Genomic DNA, 15,166 nt, shown 5'->3' with positions numbered 1-15,166 from the left:
AGAACTTTGAAATTTTGTGGGACATCCCTTTCCCAAGCATTGCAAAGTCACTTTCATATTTAATAGATGGTCCGTAAATCACCAGCCTACATGTCATTCAACACATGTGGTTTCCATTGGAAGCCCCTTCCATGTGGGTCTCTGCACACAGTGGAGGGAAACTTTAAATGTCTACACTACTTGTGTTGCTCTAAATGTGTGGAGTGCATGCACACTGATGTTGTGTGGCCCTAGGGACACTTGACAGTGACATGCCTGTCCTCAATACATTTTGAGCTATGGAGCTAACCTAGTTGAAGCTAATCCTCCCAGCCTTAATAAGTCTAGGACAAACAGAAGCTACAGTGCCTTGGTGGTCTTTGTGCTGACCATGCAAGGAGCGGGGTGGTGGTGAGAGTGTGTAGAGTTTATGAACACATCTAAAAGACTTAGATAGGGATATTGCCAGAACCAAAATCAGTAATCCTGTTTTACATCATGATGACAACGTTTGATTGCCAATGTAGGAACTATAGATAGGCCAATGCTAGACTAGCTAGGCCTTTGGCCTTTTCGAGCAGTAGGGTGGCCATTTGTGAATCGCCAAAAAAGAAGACAAAAGAGGACACCTATTTGCATAACATTTGCATATGCCAATTTATATGTATAAATTCACATTTAGAAATAATGACTATAGTTGAAATAGAAATACACGCATCTCACCATAGTATGGTAGACTGTGACCAGGTGATCTATTTGCCTTGTTCAGTCTGCTGTCCAGGTGCTGTTGATGGGCAGCTTCAAAGCCCAGCAATTCTTTCTGATGGTTCTTTATCTTTAAACCGGACTTAGACTGGACTGCCCTTCAAACAGAAGATGCCTTCAAAATACAGAACAGTCTTCTGGCAGCCCTTCAAATAAGGACTGTCCTTTGTAAAAGAGGACACCTGGCCATCCTAAGCAGGACTCTTCTTATGTGATAGAGCTTTTGCTTGTGCTTACCAGTTGCAGTAATGCTGCCAGCAAAGGGATGTAGTCCTTCTAGTGAGCACCATTCACTTCAGTGGAGCTTGCACAGAAGCAATACTCAGTTACCTAAGGGTCAATGCACATTTGCCAGTGAGCCTTTGGGACTACCTCTGGCTTTGTGGCTGATCAGCATTCACACAATAGCATTGTTCTTTGGGGCATATATGTGGTCACTATGGTTTGTGCAATCATGGTAGCGCAAAAAAAAGGAGGGGGGAGCAAGAAAACCATGCCTGTTGCATGTACAGCCCCACCATGGAGGTGCTGTTTCTCAGAAATGTAACCCTAATGGTCCTGTATATTTCTAATGGTTGCGGGCAAGTGTCAACTAGGATGAAGTGTGGGATTTTGATAAGATCAGGAGTTGAGAATGGCCTCTTGCTTGTTCCTTAGTGGATAGTGGCAGCAGTATAATTTCTATAAACAGAAGGAAGAGATGTCCCTTTCTGTAATTATGCACTTTTACATTTAGGAGGTGAAGATAATTTCTGCCTCCTTATAGGATCTGCACAGTTAAACCCATTTATGATCTGATGAATTGTAGAGAAAGGTTTGTGAAAAAGAGCTCCAAATTTCTTAGTAAGCACTGAAGCAACTTGGAACATTGATTGAGCACCAAAGATGCTCAGCACTGATAAGCAAAATGCTCGAAAAACCCAAGTGAGCAAGTTATAACACTTTAAAGAAAACTCTGTTTTGAACTGATACTTGAATCCATATGCAGAAGGCAAAATTAAAAGTTAAGCGCTCAGCCTTTAATTTTAGAATTTCTTGCATCGCTGCATGATTTCTCAACCGTTACTCCATTCGAGTCATGCTAGCCTTTTTTCCATTTAATATTACAATTGAGCAGACTATTGGTTTGTCCCACATCTGCCCAAAAAACTGGTCCAGAGCTTTAAAAAAACACTGTTATTTTGATATCTATGTGTTCCTACTAGAAACTCCATATTATATACACCTGGGCTGGAATTGTAAGTGTACTGGACTGAAATCAGTGGGATTCACCTCCAGGGAAACCTGTTTTAGGTTATAAATTTAAGTAATGTAGTTTGCCCCCTGACCTATTCTGTCCTTGCTTTTGATCAATGCCCCCAAATCTTCAGGTATATGATTTAACAGATCATAGTGGAGGCAAGTGGGAAGAAGGTCTCCAGCCTCTTTGCAATTGTGTCTGATTAGTGGTCATCTGACTGCATCACTTAAAGATTCTTTGCCAGCTTAAATTTCATTTGGGGGTAAACTTCCTTAATACTTCGCTGAAGACTTTTAGCTGTAAATGCCAGTGTGGTGTAGTGGCTAGAGTGTTGGAGTAGGAGTTGGGAGACCTGGGTTCTAGTCTCCACTCAGCCATGGAAGCTCACTGGGTGACTTTGGGCCAGTCACAGACTCTCAGCCCAACCCACCTCACAGGGTTGTTGTTGTGAGGATAAAATGGAGAGGACGAGGATTATGTACGCCGCCTTGGGTTCCTTAAGGAGGAAAAAAGATGGGATATAAATGTAATGAGTGAATGAATGAATGAATGAATGAATGAATAGCTTTAAAATGGCAAACAATTGTACAATATGTCATTCTAAGTATGGCAATGTTGTGGGTGAAAGGGGGGAATAAAGAGATGAGACAAAAGTAGTTGGTATAAAACATGGGCCACATTTATTAAAATTGATCAGATCTGCAAAGGGAAACCTAAGCAGGCAACTTCTCAAAGCCAATGAATACTTGATATTATATTGGGTGAGACATTTGATGCCTGTAGTGTCGCGTCCTTGATTGCTGTCAAGGGCTCCTTGGAGGGCTCTCTCAGTCTAATCCAGTAGCCAAGTCCAGACACAAAGGGATTCTTTTCAAAGCTTTATTCTTCTTTTATAACTTAATAACTCTACAGGTAGTAACTAGATCTGAGCAGCAGCATCCCTATGCCCTAAGTTGGAACAGTTGGTCCCCATTTGAAAGGCAATTACTGGCAGACCCCTGAATATAAGGACGAGGGAGAATCCCTCCCCTTTTCCCTTGGATCCTCTGGGCGCAACCGTTCTTTGAGCGCGAACCATTTGGCGCCGTTCTCTGCGTCTGCGCCGCGCATCCCCCCCAGTCTGCTATCTGTGCTGAGTCACTCCCTGGACTGCTTTCTAAACTAGGAATGTGGGTGGGAGGAAACTCCGTCAGCTGTTGGTCCTGGGAAAAAAGGAGCGCACTCCTCTCCCGAAGGAGCGACTGCTCTTCCTCAGCATCAGAACTACTCTGGGATTCTATGGGCTCAGTGTCCACCCTGACAATTGCCACCCTACAGGACTGCCTAATTCTTGGGACAGGAGGCCTTCCCCTGTCACCCCCCTCAAGCCTCAAAACTCTGAGTGGGTGAGGGGAGTTGGCCTCAAATGTAATCCATATCTTCCAACAGGGGCTGCAAAACCCTGAGCTGGAAGCCTCAGGCCTTACCAGTCACCAGAAACAGTGCCTCCAAATGCTCACCAACCCTATAACCCACCCAAGGTGCCTGTGTAACCCACTGGTATATTTTTCTTTAAGAATTCCAAGTGGGAATATTCCTGCACATGCTCAGTAAAGGGGTGAGATAGGGAGTGGCCACCATTTTAGGCAGTTACCAAAATGCAGTGTGGAAGTAGCTTGCTTTCTCCTCTCTGTAAGATCCTGAACCCTTGACCTGCATATACTTGCCATGGGAGGATGACAAGCCTCTGCTTAGTCATGTTCCTCCCCCCACCTCAGCTGCGCAGGATTACTTCCAGCAGATCCCTTCTCAGATCAGACAAAAACAAATTGTTCCCCAAGTCAGACAAATGGACCACATCCTGCTATAGGGCTCCCTCCACGCATGAAAAATCTCAGGATGCCCTATAATCCCATCATCTTGATTAGCTAAGGAATTCCCTATTTCTCTATTCACCTCCTTACAGGCTCTGTAAAGGGCTCAAGGATCAAGACCATCCCTTCATGCCAACCGAGGCAATAAACATGACCATATAATAACAACTCCTGGCTAACGATTCTGAATAAATCACATGTCAGCCAAGGCCTGCAGGATAAGGGCCTTGCCCTTCAACAAACCCAAATTGCCCCCCCCACACACACACACAGGTGCAACACTAAAACCTGTGGGGGGACACAAACCAAATCTTGCTGGAATAATGTGGGCTACTCGTCTCTGCCCTCCCCCCCCCTCCACTGCAAAATCCTCCCTGCAGCTAAGCAAGCTGGACTTGGAGGAAGAGACATCTAGAAAAAATGTTTTCATTAAAGGCATTTATGCCACCTGATATTTGAAGCTTGCTGAATTCAACATGGCCCTGAATTCATCATAGTGGACTGACTGAGATGGGTTTACAGTAGAAGAAAAATGATGGTGTTCATCTACCTGGGCACCACACTTTAAGAAGGATGCAGACAAACTGGAGAGGGTTCAGAGGAGGGCAACAAAGATGATGTTTGATGTTCCAGGGAACTGGAAACAAAGCCCTATGAAGAGAGACTGAAAGAACTAGGCATGTTTAGCCTTGAGAAGAGAAGAGAAGACTGAGGGGAGATATGATAGCGCTCTTCAAGTACTTGAAAGGCTGTCACAGAGAGGAAGGCCAGGATATCTTCTCGATCATCCCAGAGTACAGGACACGGTCTAATGGGCTAAAGTTACAGGAAGCCAGATTCCAGCTGAACATCAGGAGAAACTTCCTGCCTGTTGGAGGAATACGACAATGGAACCAATTACCTAGGGAGGTGGTGGGCTCTCCCACACTGGAGGCGTTCAAGACGAGGCTGGACAGCCATCTGTCGGGGATGCTGTGACTTGGATTCCTGCATTGAGCAGGGGGTTGGACTCGATGGCCTTGTAGGCCCCTTCCAACCCTACTATTCTATGATTCGACCTCAATACATGATGATGCACTCTATTGATGGACATCTTTAAAAAAACCCACTTAATTGTTATGTATTGCAGAGACAGGAATTGCCTTCTGTTCTTATTAACCTCTTAAATATATTGTTTTTCAGGTATTCAGAGCAATGAATATTCCACAGATTCGAAATCCAGCTTTGCCACCACTGGAAGAGATGCCTGAAGCGTACCGTGCCAAGATTGCTCTTATTGGAGCAGGACCTGCAAGTATAAGCTGTGCAACCTTTTTGGCTCGATTGGGCTACTCAGATATCACCATTTTTGAAAAGGAAGGCTATGTGGGTGGCTTAAGGTAAATACTGCATACCTAAAATTTGAAATAAAGTATTTTGAACAGCATGTTCTTATCATTATGCAGCAGTCAGAAATGTGGGGAAAGATGTAGAGTTTTGCAAATTATTCTCTCTCTCTCTAATAATTAAAACAACACCCTCAAACTACTGAATGTTTTATTTTATAAAATATACTCTCTTTCACCTGTTTTAGATGTACGTAAGTTCAAGAACAGTGGCCAAGTAAGATGGATATTGGATGAAAACACCTACAGTGTTTGGTCTTTCCCTTCTAATTTTTAGCCCTTTAATGGTGTCATTGAAGACAGAATTAGGCCATTTATTTTTAAATAAATCAAATGATTGATTGATGTTACTTTTTTTTTTACATATTTCTCTACCTCTGTACAACTGTAGATTTCTAGGTGGTTTACAAAGTTCAAAATATTAACATAAACATGACATAAACATAAAGCATACATGCATAAAAGTGGCAGATAAATTATTAGGAAGAGGCATATAATATTGGGCAGCTGTAAAGTGGGCACCCTGATATTCTTACCTGTTTTCCAGTGATTTTGGTGTCACCTGCTCACGGTAGCAGGTTTAAGGAGGCTACAAAACATTTTCTCTACTATGTGCTTTAAGAGTAAGAGTGAGGATGGCAGAAGGAGGGAGAATTACCAAACCAAGGGTGTGGTTTGGTAATTCAATAATGTATGTAAGCAAAAAAAGAATTCTTTTTTAAAAAAAACGAGGAAGAGGGATATATCTATATCTATGTAGATGTACGTGTACACAAACACACACACACACACACACACACACACACGGAAGTAGGAAATCAGGTAAAGGGATGGAAGAAGAGATATTTGCCATCGTTATCCCAGATTATTTGTGGCTGACATGCCAAGTATGTCTTAACAAATGAGCTGAAAAAGGCTAGACAGAAAATGGTATCTGTCCTCATTTTAGGCTCCAGGTTCCCTGTCCTTTTTAATATGGCATTATTGGGCCCTTTATATTCTAGAAGTACTATTCTATGGTACAAATGATTGCGGGCTATCCTTTTGTCCTAACACATGCAATCATATGTAGTCATTTTAGAATTAGGCCAGTAAAAATAAGGTTGAACTAAAAAATCATTGCAACAGAATTAATTTTTTGAGAGAACAGACTAGGATAAGAAACAATATATTGAAAGTTGTACTGTCAAGTTTGGAGTATAACGGTTCCCTCCTCCCACCTATCCCAGTTATTATTGGAAATGGCTGAAAAGTAACAGCAACTTGACACTGCAGTATTTCCACTTCTATGGGGTCAAAGGAGTCCCCCCTTTTTTGATACATTAGGGTTTCAAATATTGAAACGTTGAAACATTTAATGTCTCTATATTATCAGCACAACAATCATGAAAAAAATACTTCTAAAGCTAATCTTGTAAAATTCCTTTGCTCTATCACCATTTACACCTGTTGATGTAAACAGTCACTGTCATAATCGTCAAGTTCCATCATAGTTCTGTTGTTTGAATAGAAACAGTCTCTGGCTTTACACACTTTGCATACAATTGTACACTTACATCCATTTTTTTTCTGCAGCTGGATTTCATTATGTCACAGCTGCCTTTGCAGCTCCTCTTGACTATTTTCAGGAGATAGTAGGAGATCTGTCATGATTGGGTGCAACATTCCATCAAGTTCCTTCCATCCCCACTCATTAACATTCATGCTTGAACTGTCCTTCCTAGTCCATACCTGTATCTCGTAATACACCCTCAAGCTGTAGTATTTCATAGCAACAGACACTGGAGGCACTTGTCCAAGCCAAACAAATGGCGAAGAACAATATTCACCCATACAGGATTCGTAGCCCTCTTTCACCAGCTTTAGCAACGGTAACCTGAGAAATATCTTGGTGAAGACATAGCAAGGCTCGTCTTTGAAGTTCACTACTTACCATCAGTATGCATTTACCAAGTCCATTCCCAAGTCCATAAACCCTGGAACTTGTGCCTCAACTAAGGATGGCATGTGCAAATGGCAATAGTTTGGGTATTTCTTCACCAAGTTGTTGAACTCTTTGAATGTTCCAAGCCTTTGCCCTTCAGATGCATTGTAAGTGCACTGATGAATCGTCGTCTGATTTGCATGGAAGGGATTCTTGTTTGTTGATCTTCAGTTTCATTTTGTTAGTGAAGATTATTTCTCAGCCAGCTCTTATAGATCTGCTGGTATCTGCCATCTTTGTGTACATAGTCAGAATACCATTCCATCGTGGCTGAATATAGGCAGTATCTAATGAGACCACTGCACCTACACAGTTGGCGGCATACTAGCATAAGCAACCTCTTGTGCAACACGGATAGCGTAAGCTGGCATGATGGGTTTCCCCAGAAAAACTGGTTGCACCAGCTTATGCTATTAGCATTGCACTAGAGACTGCTTACACGAGTGCAGCCTCAGTTGTATAAGTGCAGTGGTCTCATTGGATACTGCTCTGTGATTCATTCACAGTCCATTGGATCCTATGTAGAAGAGTGAGCCCCACCATCCAGCACAAACATCGCTCCACTTGCCTGCTGACATATTTAGTAACGTGTGTCTGATATATCATTCGAACAGCATGAAGAAGTTCAGGTTTATTTGGTTTTCAGAAAAGGAAGCTGCTGTCAGACAAGGATGCTGGTGCAAGCACCATTCATATCCTTCCTCAGAAATGTCACTGGATTTAGCAATGAGGAGGAATCTCTGGAATAAACGTGTTGGGCCCAGTTGTCTGATCACCCCTCTAAGTGTTTGCTTTGGAAATAGCTGTACAATTTTGGCCTTCTGTTAAATTTTTTGAATTTAACTTCTGGCTGGTTTCCTTAGCTATGTCAGCACTGATGTTTGTTGATACAATCATTCCTGTGGCTATACTTTGTAGCTGATAACCACCTTCAAGGGTGACAATTATGTTACATATTCAGGTACTATTTGAACTTCCTTACAGTCTGGAGCCTCTGCTTTCCTTATGTTGGTCACTTGTCACATATCAGCCAGCTTTTCCATTAGTAAATGGACCTCCAAACAAGCTGGATGAGATAATATCCAAACAGAACATTGAACTTCAGCCATTCAACTGCCTTTTGTTGGTTCACCAGTAGTCTTCAGGCGTTGCATAAGTTCCTGTTCAATGACCAATTCTGGTGACAGACCTGCTCCAAATCTGTCAGAACTTCTAACAGCATGCATTCCATTGAGAATGGAAAAAAAACTGATGAGTTTTTTGAGAAAACTGATGGATTGGTGATTTCTCTTTTTGTTTTTGTTTTTACATTTTGGAGAGAAAGGTATACTGAATTGCTGTAATTGTGGCCAGCTGCTGTTAAAAAAAAAAAAAAGGCAGCATCTCACATAAGGTCTGAAGGTGTAACTTCCACTGATCCATCCTTTTTGCTCTAATACATTCCTGCATCAGTGCTATGCTCTCCATATACTGCACAAAGCTGCTGTACATACATCAGCCAAATGATGCTTTCTCACTTGAAGTAATTGCACAACCTTCTTGACATTAGGAGATAAGCAAGCATCACAAATATCCATTTTGCCCAACATTACTCTGTCATAGGCAGTCTTCAAGCCTGAAACATCTTCCGGTGACTGTTCAGATGCTGCATCTTTTGGTGACAAGCACTGGCCACTAGCTGAGAAGTCTTTAAATTTGAACATGTTAGGCATTACTAAAGCATGAAGGGCTGAGTCAATTATATTATTGGTTCTGATAGAATGTGAAAGTGCTTTTCCTGTTAAAGAGTGTGGAACAGTATTTTCCACATAAATACATTCCATTACTTCATGCAGTCCAAATCCACATTATGTGACCTATACAGTTCAAGATACTCATCAGAATGTGAAAGTCACCAAGCTTCAATACAACATTTGCCACAACCCTTTCTGACCCCAGTGAAGAGACTATTTTCATTGCTTTCTGTGCTTGTTGGAGAAGCCTCTTCGCAGACTGTGGGAATGGGAATGGCTGTGCTCTGATCCAACAGGAAATGGAAGTGCATCGCTTCCTGTTTGGGTGGAGCATGGCCCTTCCCCTGGGAGGAGCCCTCACCACAGGTGGCCTTTAAAGACCCCATACGAGGGAGGCCTACAGTGCCTGGAGTGGTTGCCCATCCACCTTGTAATAAGGCCGGCCAACTCAACATTAAAAAAAACTCAGATCATGGCATCTGGCCCCATCACTTCCTGGCATATCGAAGGGGAAGAAATGGAAGCAGTGACAGATTTTATTTTCTTGGGCTCCAGGATCACTGCAGATGGTGACTGTAGCCATGAAATTAAAAGGTGCTTGCTCCTTGGGAGGAAAGCTATGGCAAACCTAGACAGCATAGTAAGAAGCAGAGACATCACCTTGCCGACAAAGGTCCGTCTAATCAAAGCTATGGTTTTCCCAGTAGTAACGTATGGCTGTGAGAGCGGGACTATAAGGAAGGCTGAGTGCTGAATAATTGAAGCTTTCTAACTGTGGTGCTGGAGAAGACTGTTACGAGTCCCCTGGACTGCAAGGAGGTCAAATCAGTCCATCCTAAAGGAAATCAACCCTGAGTGCTCATTGGAAGGACAGATACTGAAGCTGAAGCTCAAATATTTTGGCCACCTAACGCGAAGAGAAAACTCCCTGGAAAAGACCCTAATGCTGGGAAAGATTGAAGGCAAAAGGAGAAGGGGATGGCAGAGGATGAGATGGCTGGATAGCATTACTGATGCAATGAATATGAACTTGAGCACACTCCGGGAGAGAGCGGAGGACAGGAAGGCCTGGTGTACTATGGTCCATGGGGTCACGAACAGTCGGACACGACTTAACAACTGAAGAACAACAACAACTGGGGATGCAAAGATTGGGGTGGGGGGACTTTCACATCAAATGGGACAGTGCAACTTTTATTAAGCTGTTTCTAATGCCAGGCTGATTATTCTCTAAAAAAAATTCTGTTGCAATTATTTTTAAGTTTGGACTACTGTAATGTGCTCCATGTGGGGCTATCTTCAAAAATTGTTCAGAAACCTCAGCTGGTCCAGAATGATGCAGCCAGACTGTTCACTGGGGCTGGTTACAGCGAGCAGGCGGCTCCCCTGTTGCAGCAGCTTCACTGGATTAGGGATGGCCATGGATTTCAGTGAGGCTGAATGCACTGGCATTGGGCCCCCCAAAATCCGTGGTGGAACGGCCTGCCCCCCCCCGGGGACTCCCCCCGGGATGAGACTTACCTGGGGCGGATGTTCCGGACAGCAGCAGCTCCAATGGTGGCTTTGGCGGCAGCTGGTCTTTCGACCGGCTGCCGTGGCCGCCATTGGCATTCTGGTCTTTGCCGTGATAGGTTATGTAAGTCTTTTTGTAGCCTATCACGTCTGGGTAAAAACAAAAACAAAAACAGTGTACGCAAATGGCGGTGGCTACGGCGGCCACCATTTGCGTTCCTTATTTTTCGCCGTTTTAGTCTATGTAAATATTTACATAGACTATTACGATGAAAAAAAAGGGGAACGCAAATAGCGCAGTGGGCGCTATTTGCGTTCCTTTTTTATTCACCGTTTTAGCCTACGTAAATATTTGTCAGGGTGGACACTGAGCCCATAGAATCCCAGAGTAGTTCTGATTCTGAGGAAGAGCAGTCGCTCCTGGGAGAGGAGCGCGCTCCTCTTTCCCAGGGCCCACAGCTGACGGAGATTCCTCCCACCAGCATTCCTAGATTAGATCGCAGTCCAGGGAGTGACCGAGTGCGGGAAGTAGACTTGGTGGACGCACGACGCCGACACAGAGAGCAGCACCAAATGGAGGGCGCAGAAAGGAGGCGTAGTGCCCGGTTGGCGCGCAAACAACGGCTGCGCCCAGAGGATCCAAGGGAAAAGGGGAGGGACTCTCCCTAGTCCTTATGTTCAGGGGTCTGCCAGTAATTCCCTTTCAAACGGGGACCAACTGTTCCAACTTAGGGCATAGGTACTCTGCTGCTCAGATCTAGTTGCTACCTCTAGAGTTGTTAAGTTGTAAAAGAAGAATAAAGCTTTGAAAGGAATCCCTTTGTCTGTGTCTGGACTTGGCTACTGGATTAGACTGAGAGAGGCCTCCAAGGAGCCCTTGACAATATTTACATAGGCTAAAATGGCGAATAAAAAAGGAACGCAAATAGCATCCACTGCGCTATTTACGTTCCCCTTTTTTTTCACCCTAATAGTCTACGTAAATATTTACATAGACTAAAACGGCGGAAAAATAAGGAACGCAAATGGCGGCCGCCATAGCCGCTGCCATTTGCATATGCCGTTGTTTGTTTGTTTTTTACCCAGACGTGATAGGCTATGTAAAGACTTACATAGCCTATCACGGCTCCCTGGCTGGATGCAAATGGCGGCTGCCATTTGCATCCGCACCAGCCAGTCCACGGCTGGAAATCCGGCTGCGGACAGCCCTGGCCTGGCCAGCTGCTCCGTGGAGCCGCTGCGGAGCAGAGCTGGCCGTTGAGGATTCCGGGGGAGAGGACCGGATCGCCTCCTCCCCCATCGAGGATTCCAGGAGGAGGGACTGAGCACCTCCCCCCTCCCACGAACACAATCCGCGAAAAGGTAAGTGACTTTTGTACATCCCTACACTGGATACCCATCTGTTTTACCGGCAGAATTCAAAGTGCTTGCTATGACCTATAAAGCCCTATACAGCTTGAGACTAGGATACCCGAAAGACTGCCTTCTCCCACATGAACCTGCCCAGTTCTTAAGATCTTCTGGAGAGGCCCTTCTTTCAGACCACCACCTTCAAAGGTATTGGTGCAACCTAAGGGCCTTTTCAGTGGCTACTCCCAGGCTGTAGAACTTCCTGCTGAGAGAGGCTAGGTTCATGTCCTTCTGCCAGCAGGCAAAGACCGCTTTATTCAAGTAGGCCTTTGACCTGTAAGTGGGTCTGTTGGGTTGGGTTCTGGGGGGGTTTCCCCCTGCAATGGTTATCTTTTTATTGTATTTTAGTGTATTATTTTAATCAATGTTAAGTTTGCCTGTATGCCACCTTGAATGCTATTTTTGGTAGAAAGATGTGGTACAAATCAAATAAATAGTTACGTCATCCTTACTCAACTAAGTATCTTCACTTTAAAAATGCAGTTTGAGGTTAAAGATGGATATAATCTCAGTTTGTTGAGAAGCATTACATTTTTATTGTATTTTTTTTTTAGAATGTCTTGAATTTTTAAAACATCTTTTTCGATAGCTTTTAATATTTTCTTCACGTTTACATCATAAGAGCTAGGATATCTGCTGTGTGTATGGATGGCCCGATCATTCTATTTTTAGTCAGGGTCAATTTCACATGTGTTCATTCATACGTTTGTCTGATCTGGTTTCTGCATTAATCTGCTATATATTTTTTAATCCACACTGAAAATGTATTCAGTAGGTATTTAAATACATATTTTCAACATATTTTCTCACAAAATTGTATTTTCAAATGTATGTATATCAAAGTACATATTTCTAAATGTATTTTATCCTAAAATATAATTTTTATATGCATGTTGGTATTTTCTTTGAGCTGAAAACTGTATCCGAAAATTCGAAGAAGTGTGAAATTCAGATCTGTGATTCTGATTGACACAGTCATCTAGCAAATGTGTGGATCAGATTATGGATCTTATTTTTTGGTGTGGATCACCAGAAGAGATCCTCGATGATCCCTAGGTGTATGGCTATGTCTTAAAGATTAGTCAAGAGACCCTCCATGTTTTAAAGATGTGCTTAGTACTTTCTGTTTAGAGACTTTAAATTATGTTTGCCCTGTCATTTCTGGGTTTTTTTAAAAAAATATTTATTATTCCAGGATGCCCACTCTTTTGTAAAACAGCTGGGAAATGTTTCATCAGTTTTATTTTATTTGTTCTCTCTAGTACATCTGAAATCCCCCAGTTCCGGCTGCCATATGATGTAGTACATTTCGAAACTGAGCTTATGAAAGACCTCGGAGTGAAGGTAATGAAAAATATAAACTGCCTTGGTATAGCTCACAGTAAAAGAAGCCAGAGCTCTGCCAAAGATTAACAGCAAAATGTCATGCACATTAGTAAAGAACAATTAAAAGCTACACCAGGCTGAGGGAGGAAGATGCTTTCTCTTGCTCAGGGCATTTGTCTGTCTGCTGTCTGAATGCCACTAGTTTGGAAAAGGGCAATCAATAGTTCTCATCTGGCTTGCCTGCATGTGATTAATTGTCTGTAAGAAACAAATACCTAAATTGCTTTAGGGGTTCAATGTAGCTATTGGAAGGATTTTATTTCTTTAATCATGTTGTGTTGTTGCTGTCCCCCTACCCCGCCGCCTCCTTTTATGCAAGTTAAATATTAGGTTGTTTAAAAAAACTAAACAACCATTAATCCATGACACTTTTCCCTACCTTGGGTTTCTTCTAAAATATAAGCTCACGTGGGAGGATTTTCACTTATTTTGCACATTAACTAAGTGGATCATTAAAACTGCAGTGGTTATTAAACTTCTTTGAAAAGCAGCAGCTTTGTGTGTTTGTAATCTGTTGTTGCTTTTTTATGTTAGATTTTTAATAATCAGAATAACCTGCCATAATATGCACTGAGTTCATTCCAGGTTAATAAAATGATTAAACAATGAAGTATGTCTTGATGCAATTTAAGACTGATTAGTGAAAGATGCAGTACATCCAATGCATATCAGTTTTCCTGGTGTGTTATCTTGGCCCTTAAGAAACATGGAGGAAGTATCTCTTTTGGTTCTATGCATTTCCACCGCATAAGAGTTCTTTCCTCTGTAAAGTCAGAGTAACTGCAGGGCTCGCAGATGAGGAATGCAATATTGTCTGGAGTTGTTATTTATGTATGTAATTTCTTTCCTAAGAATAACTTGAGTTTTAAAAAGTTACAGGACTAGGCCTAAAGAATATTAAATCCTTGTTTTTCAATGTATATATAATCCACAGCATTGTACAATAAAGTAGCATGATTTATACCTTATACCCAATGAATATAAAGCATCTGTTCAAGGAGGACTGCAACTGTGCTTTATTATATCATTTCGTAATTATGAGTTACAACAACTCTTCTTAAAGGAGGGGGGAGTTGTTTTACACACATGCTCAACCCAGAATTAAGTTCTTGGAGCTTCAAGAAACAGCTTTAGCTTTCATGTGAGCAAGGACAACTCTACATGCACAGTGCAAGTCTGCCCATGGTGTTGTCCTCCAATCATTCCTTAGGAAGGTGGTCCAGGTTTGCTTGCAGTTCCAGTCTGAAATACGTGTTATGATATCACTGCTAGTTTATTACATCTTCATCCCTGGGATAAAGAGTTAAAAGTCACAAGCAGTACATGAGGACAATATCCTTCTCCCTCCTGATACTGGGGGCAGCAGATAGCTATGATGACTAGTCGCCATTTATATCATTGTCCTCCATAAATTTGTCTATCACCCTTTTAAAGACGTAGGGAGGTAGTGGGCTCTCCCACACTGGAGGCATTCAAGATGAAGCTGGACAGCCACTTGTCAGGGATGCTCTGACTTGGATTCCTGCACTGAGGAGGCGGTTGGACTTGATGGTCTTGTAGGCCCCTTCCAACCCTATTATTCTATGATTCTATGACAACACCACATCTTAGGGTAGTGTATTCCACAGCTTAACTGTGTACCAATTAATTAATACTTTTTGTCGCAGGTGTGCCTTCTTTTCAATCCCAAAGCCTAAGTCAGTGTTGTAATCACTTTTCAGCAATGCTTCCAGAAAGTTTTACAAAAACAAGATAAAATGCAAACATGTCTTAAGTTATAGCATGTTAAAAAAAACCCTATATATTAAAAGGCCTGGGCATTTTTAAAAAACTTCATTGCCTTGTGCTGAAAAGTTTGTAATATTTGTGCCAGACAAACTTCCCTGGGGAAGGGAATTTCACAAACAGGGCAGTACTAC

At 42.5% G+C, this 15,166-nt stretch overlaps 1 protein-coding gene across 8 annotated transcripts in view; it reads left to right on the top strand.

The window, feature by feature from the left end:
- Positions 1-15,166, top strand: part of DPYD (dihydropyrimidine dehydrogenase) — a 761,638-nt gene that overhangs the window by 230,792 nt on the left and 515,680 nt on the right. For all 8 annotated transcript variants that reach the window (XM_084851877.1, XM_084851875.1, XM_084851880.1 and 5 more), the window contains 2 exons: positions 5,020-5,216; positions 13,124-13,205. In XM_084851877.1, coding sequence (XP_084708003.1) covers positions 5,020-5,216; positions 13,124-13,205 — 279 coding nt within the window. The remainder of the gene's footprint in view (positions 1-5,019; positions 5,217-13,123; positions 13,206-15,166) is intronic.

The sequence above is a fragment of the Heloderma suspectum genome, chromosome 4 (assembly GCF_057233095.1).
Source record: "Heloderma suspectum isolate Gila_16-S chromosome 4, 16-S_ref, whole genome shotgun sequence".
NCBI classification, from domain to species: domain Eukaryota; kingdom Metazoa; phylum Chordata; class Lepidosauria; order Squamata; family Helodermatidae; genus Heloderma; species Heloderma suspectum.
The sequence above is the reverse complement of the archived record's forward strand: the minus strand, read 5'-3'. Positions and strand labels throughout refer to the sequence as shown.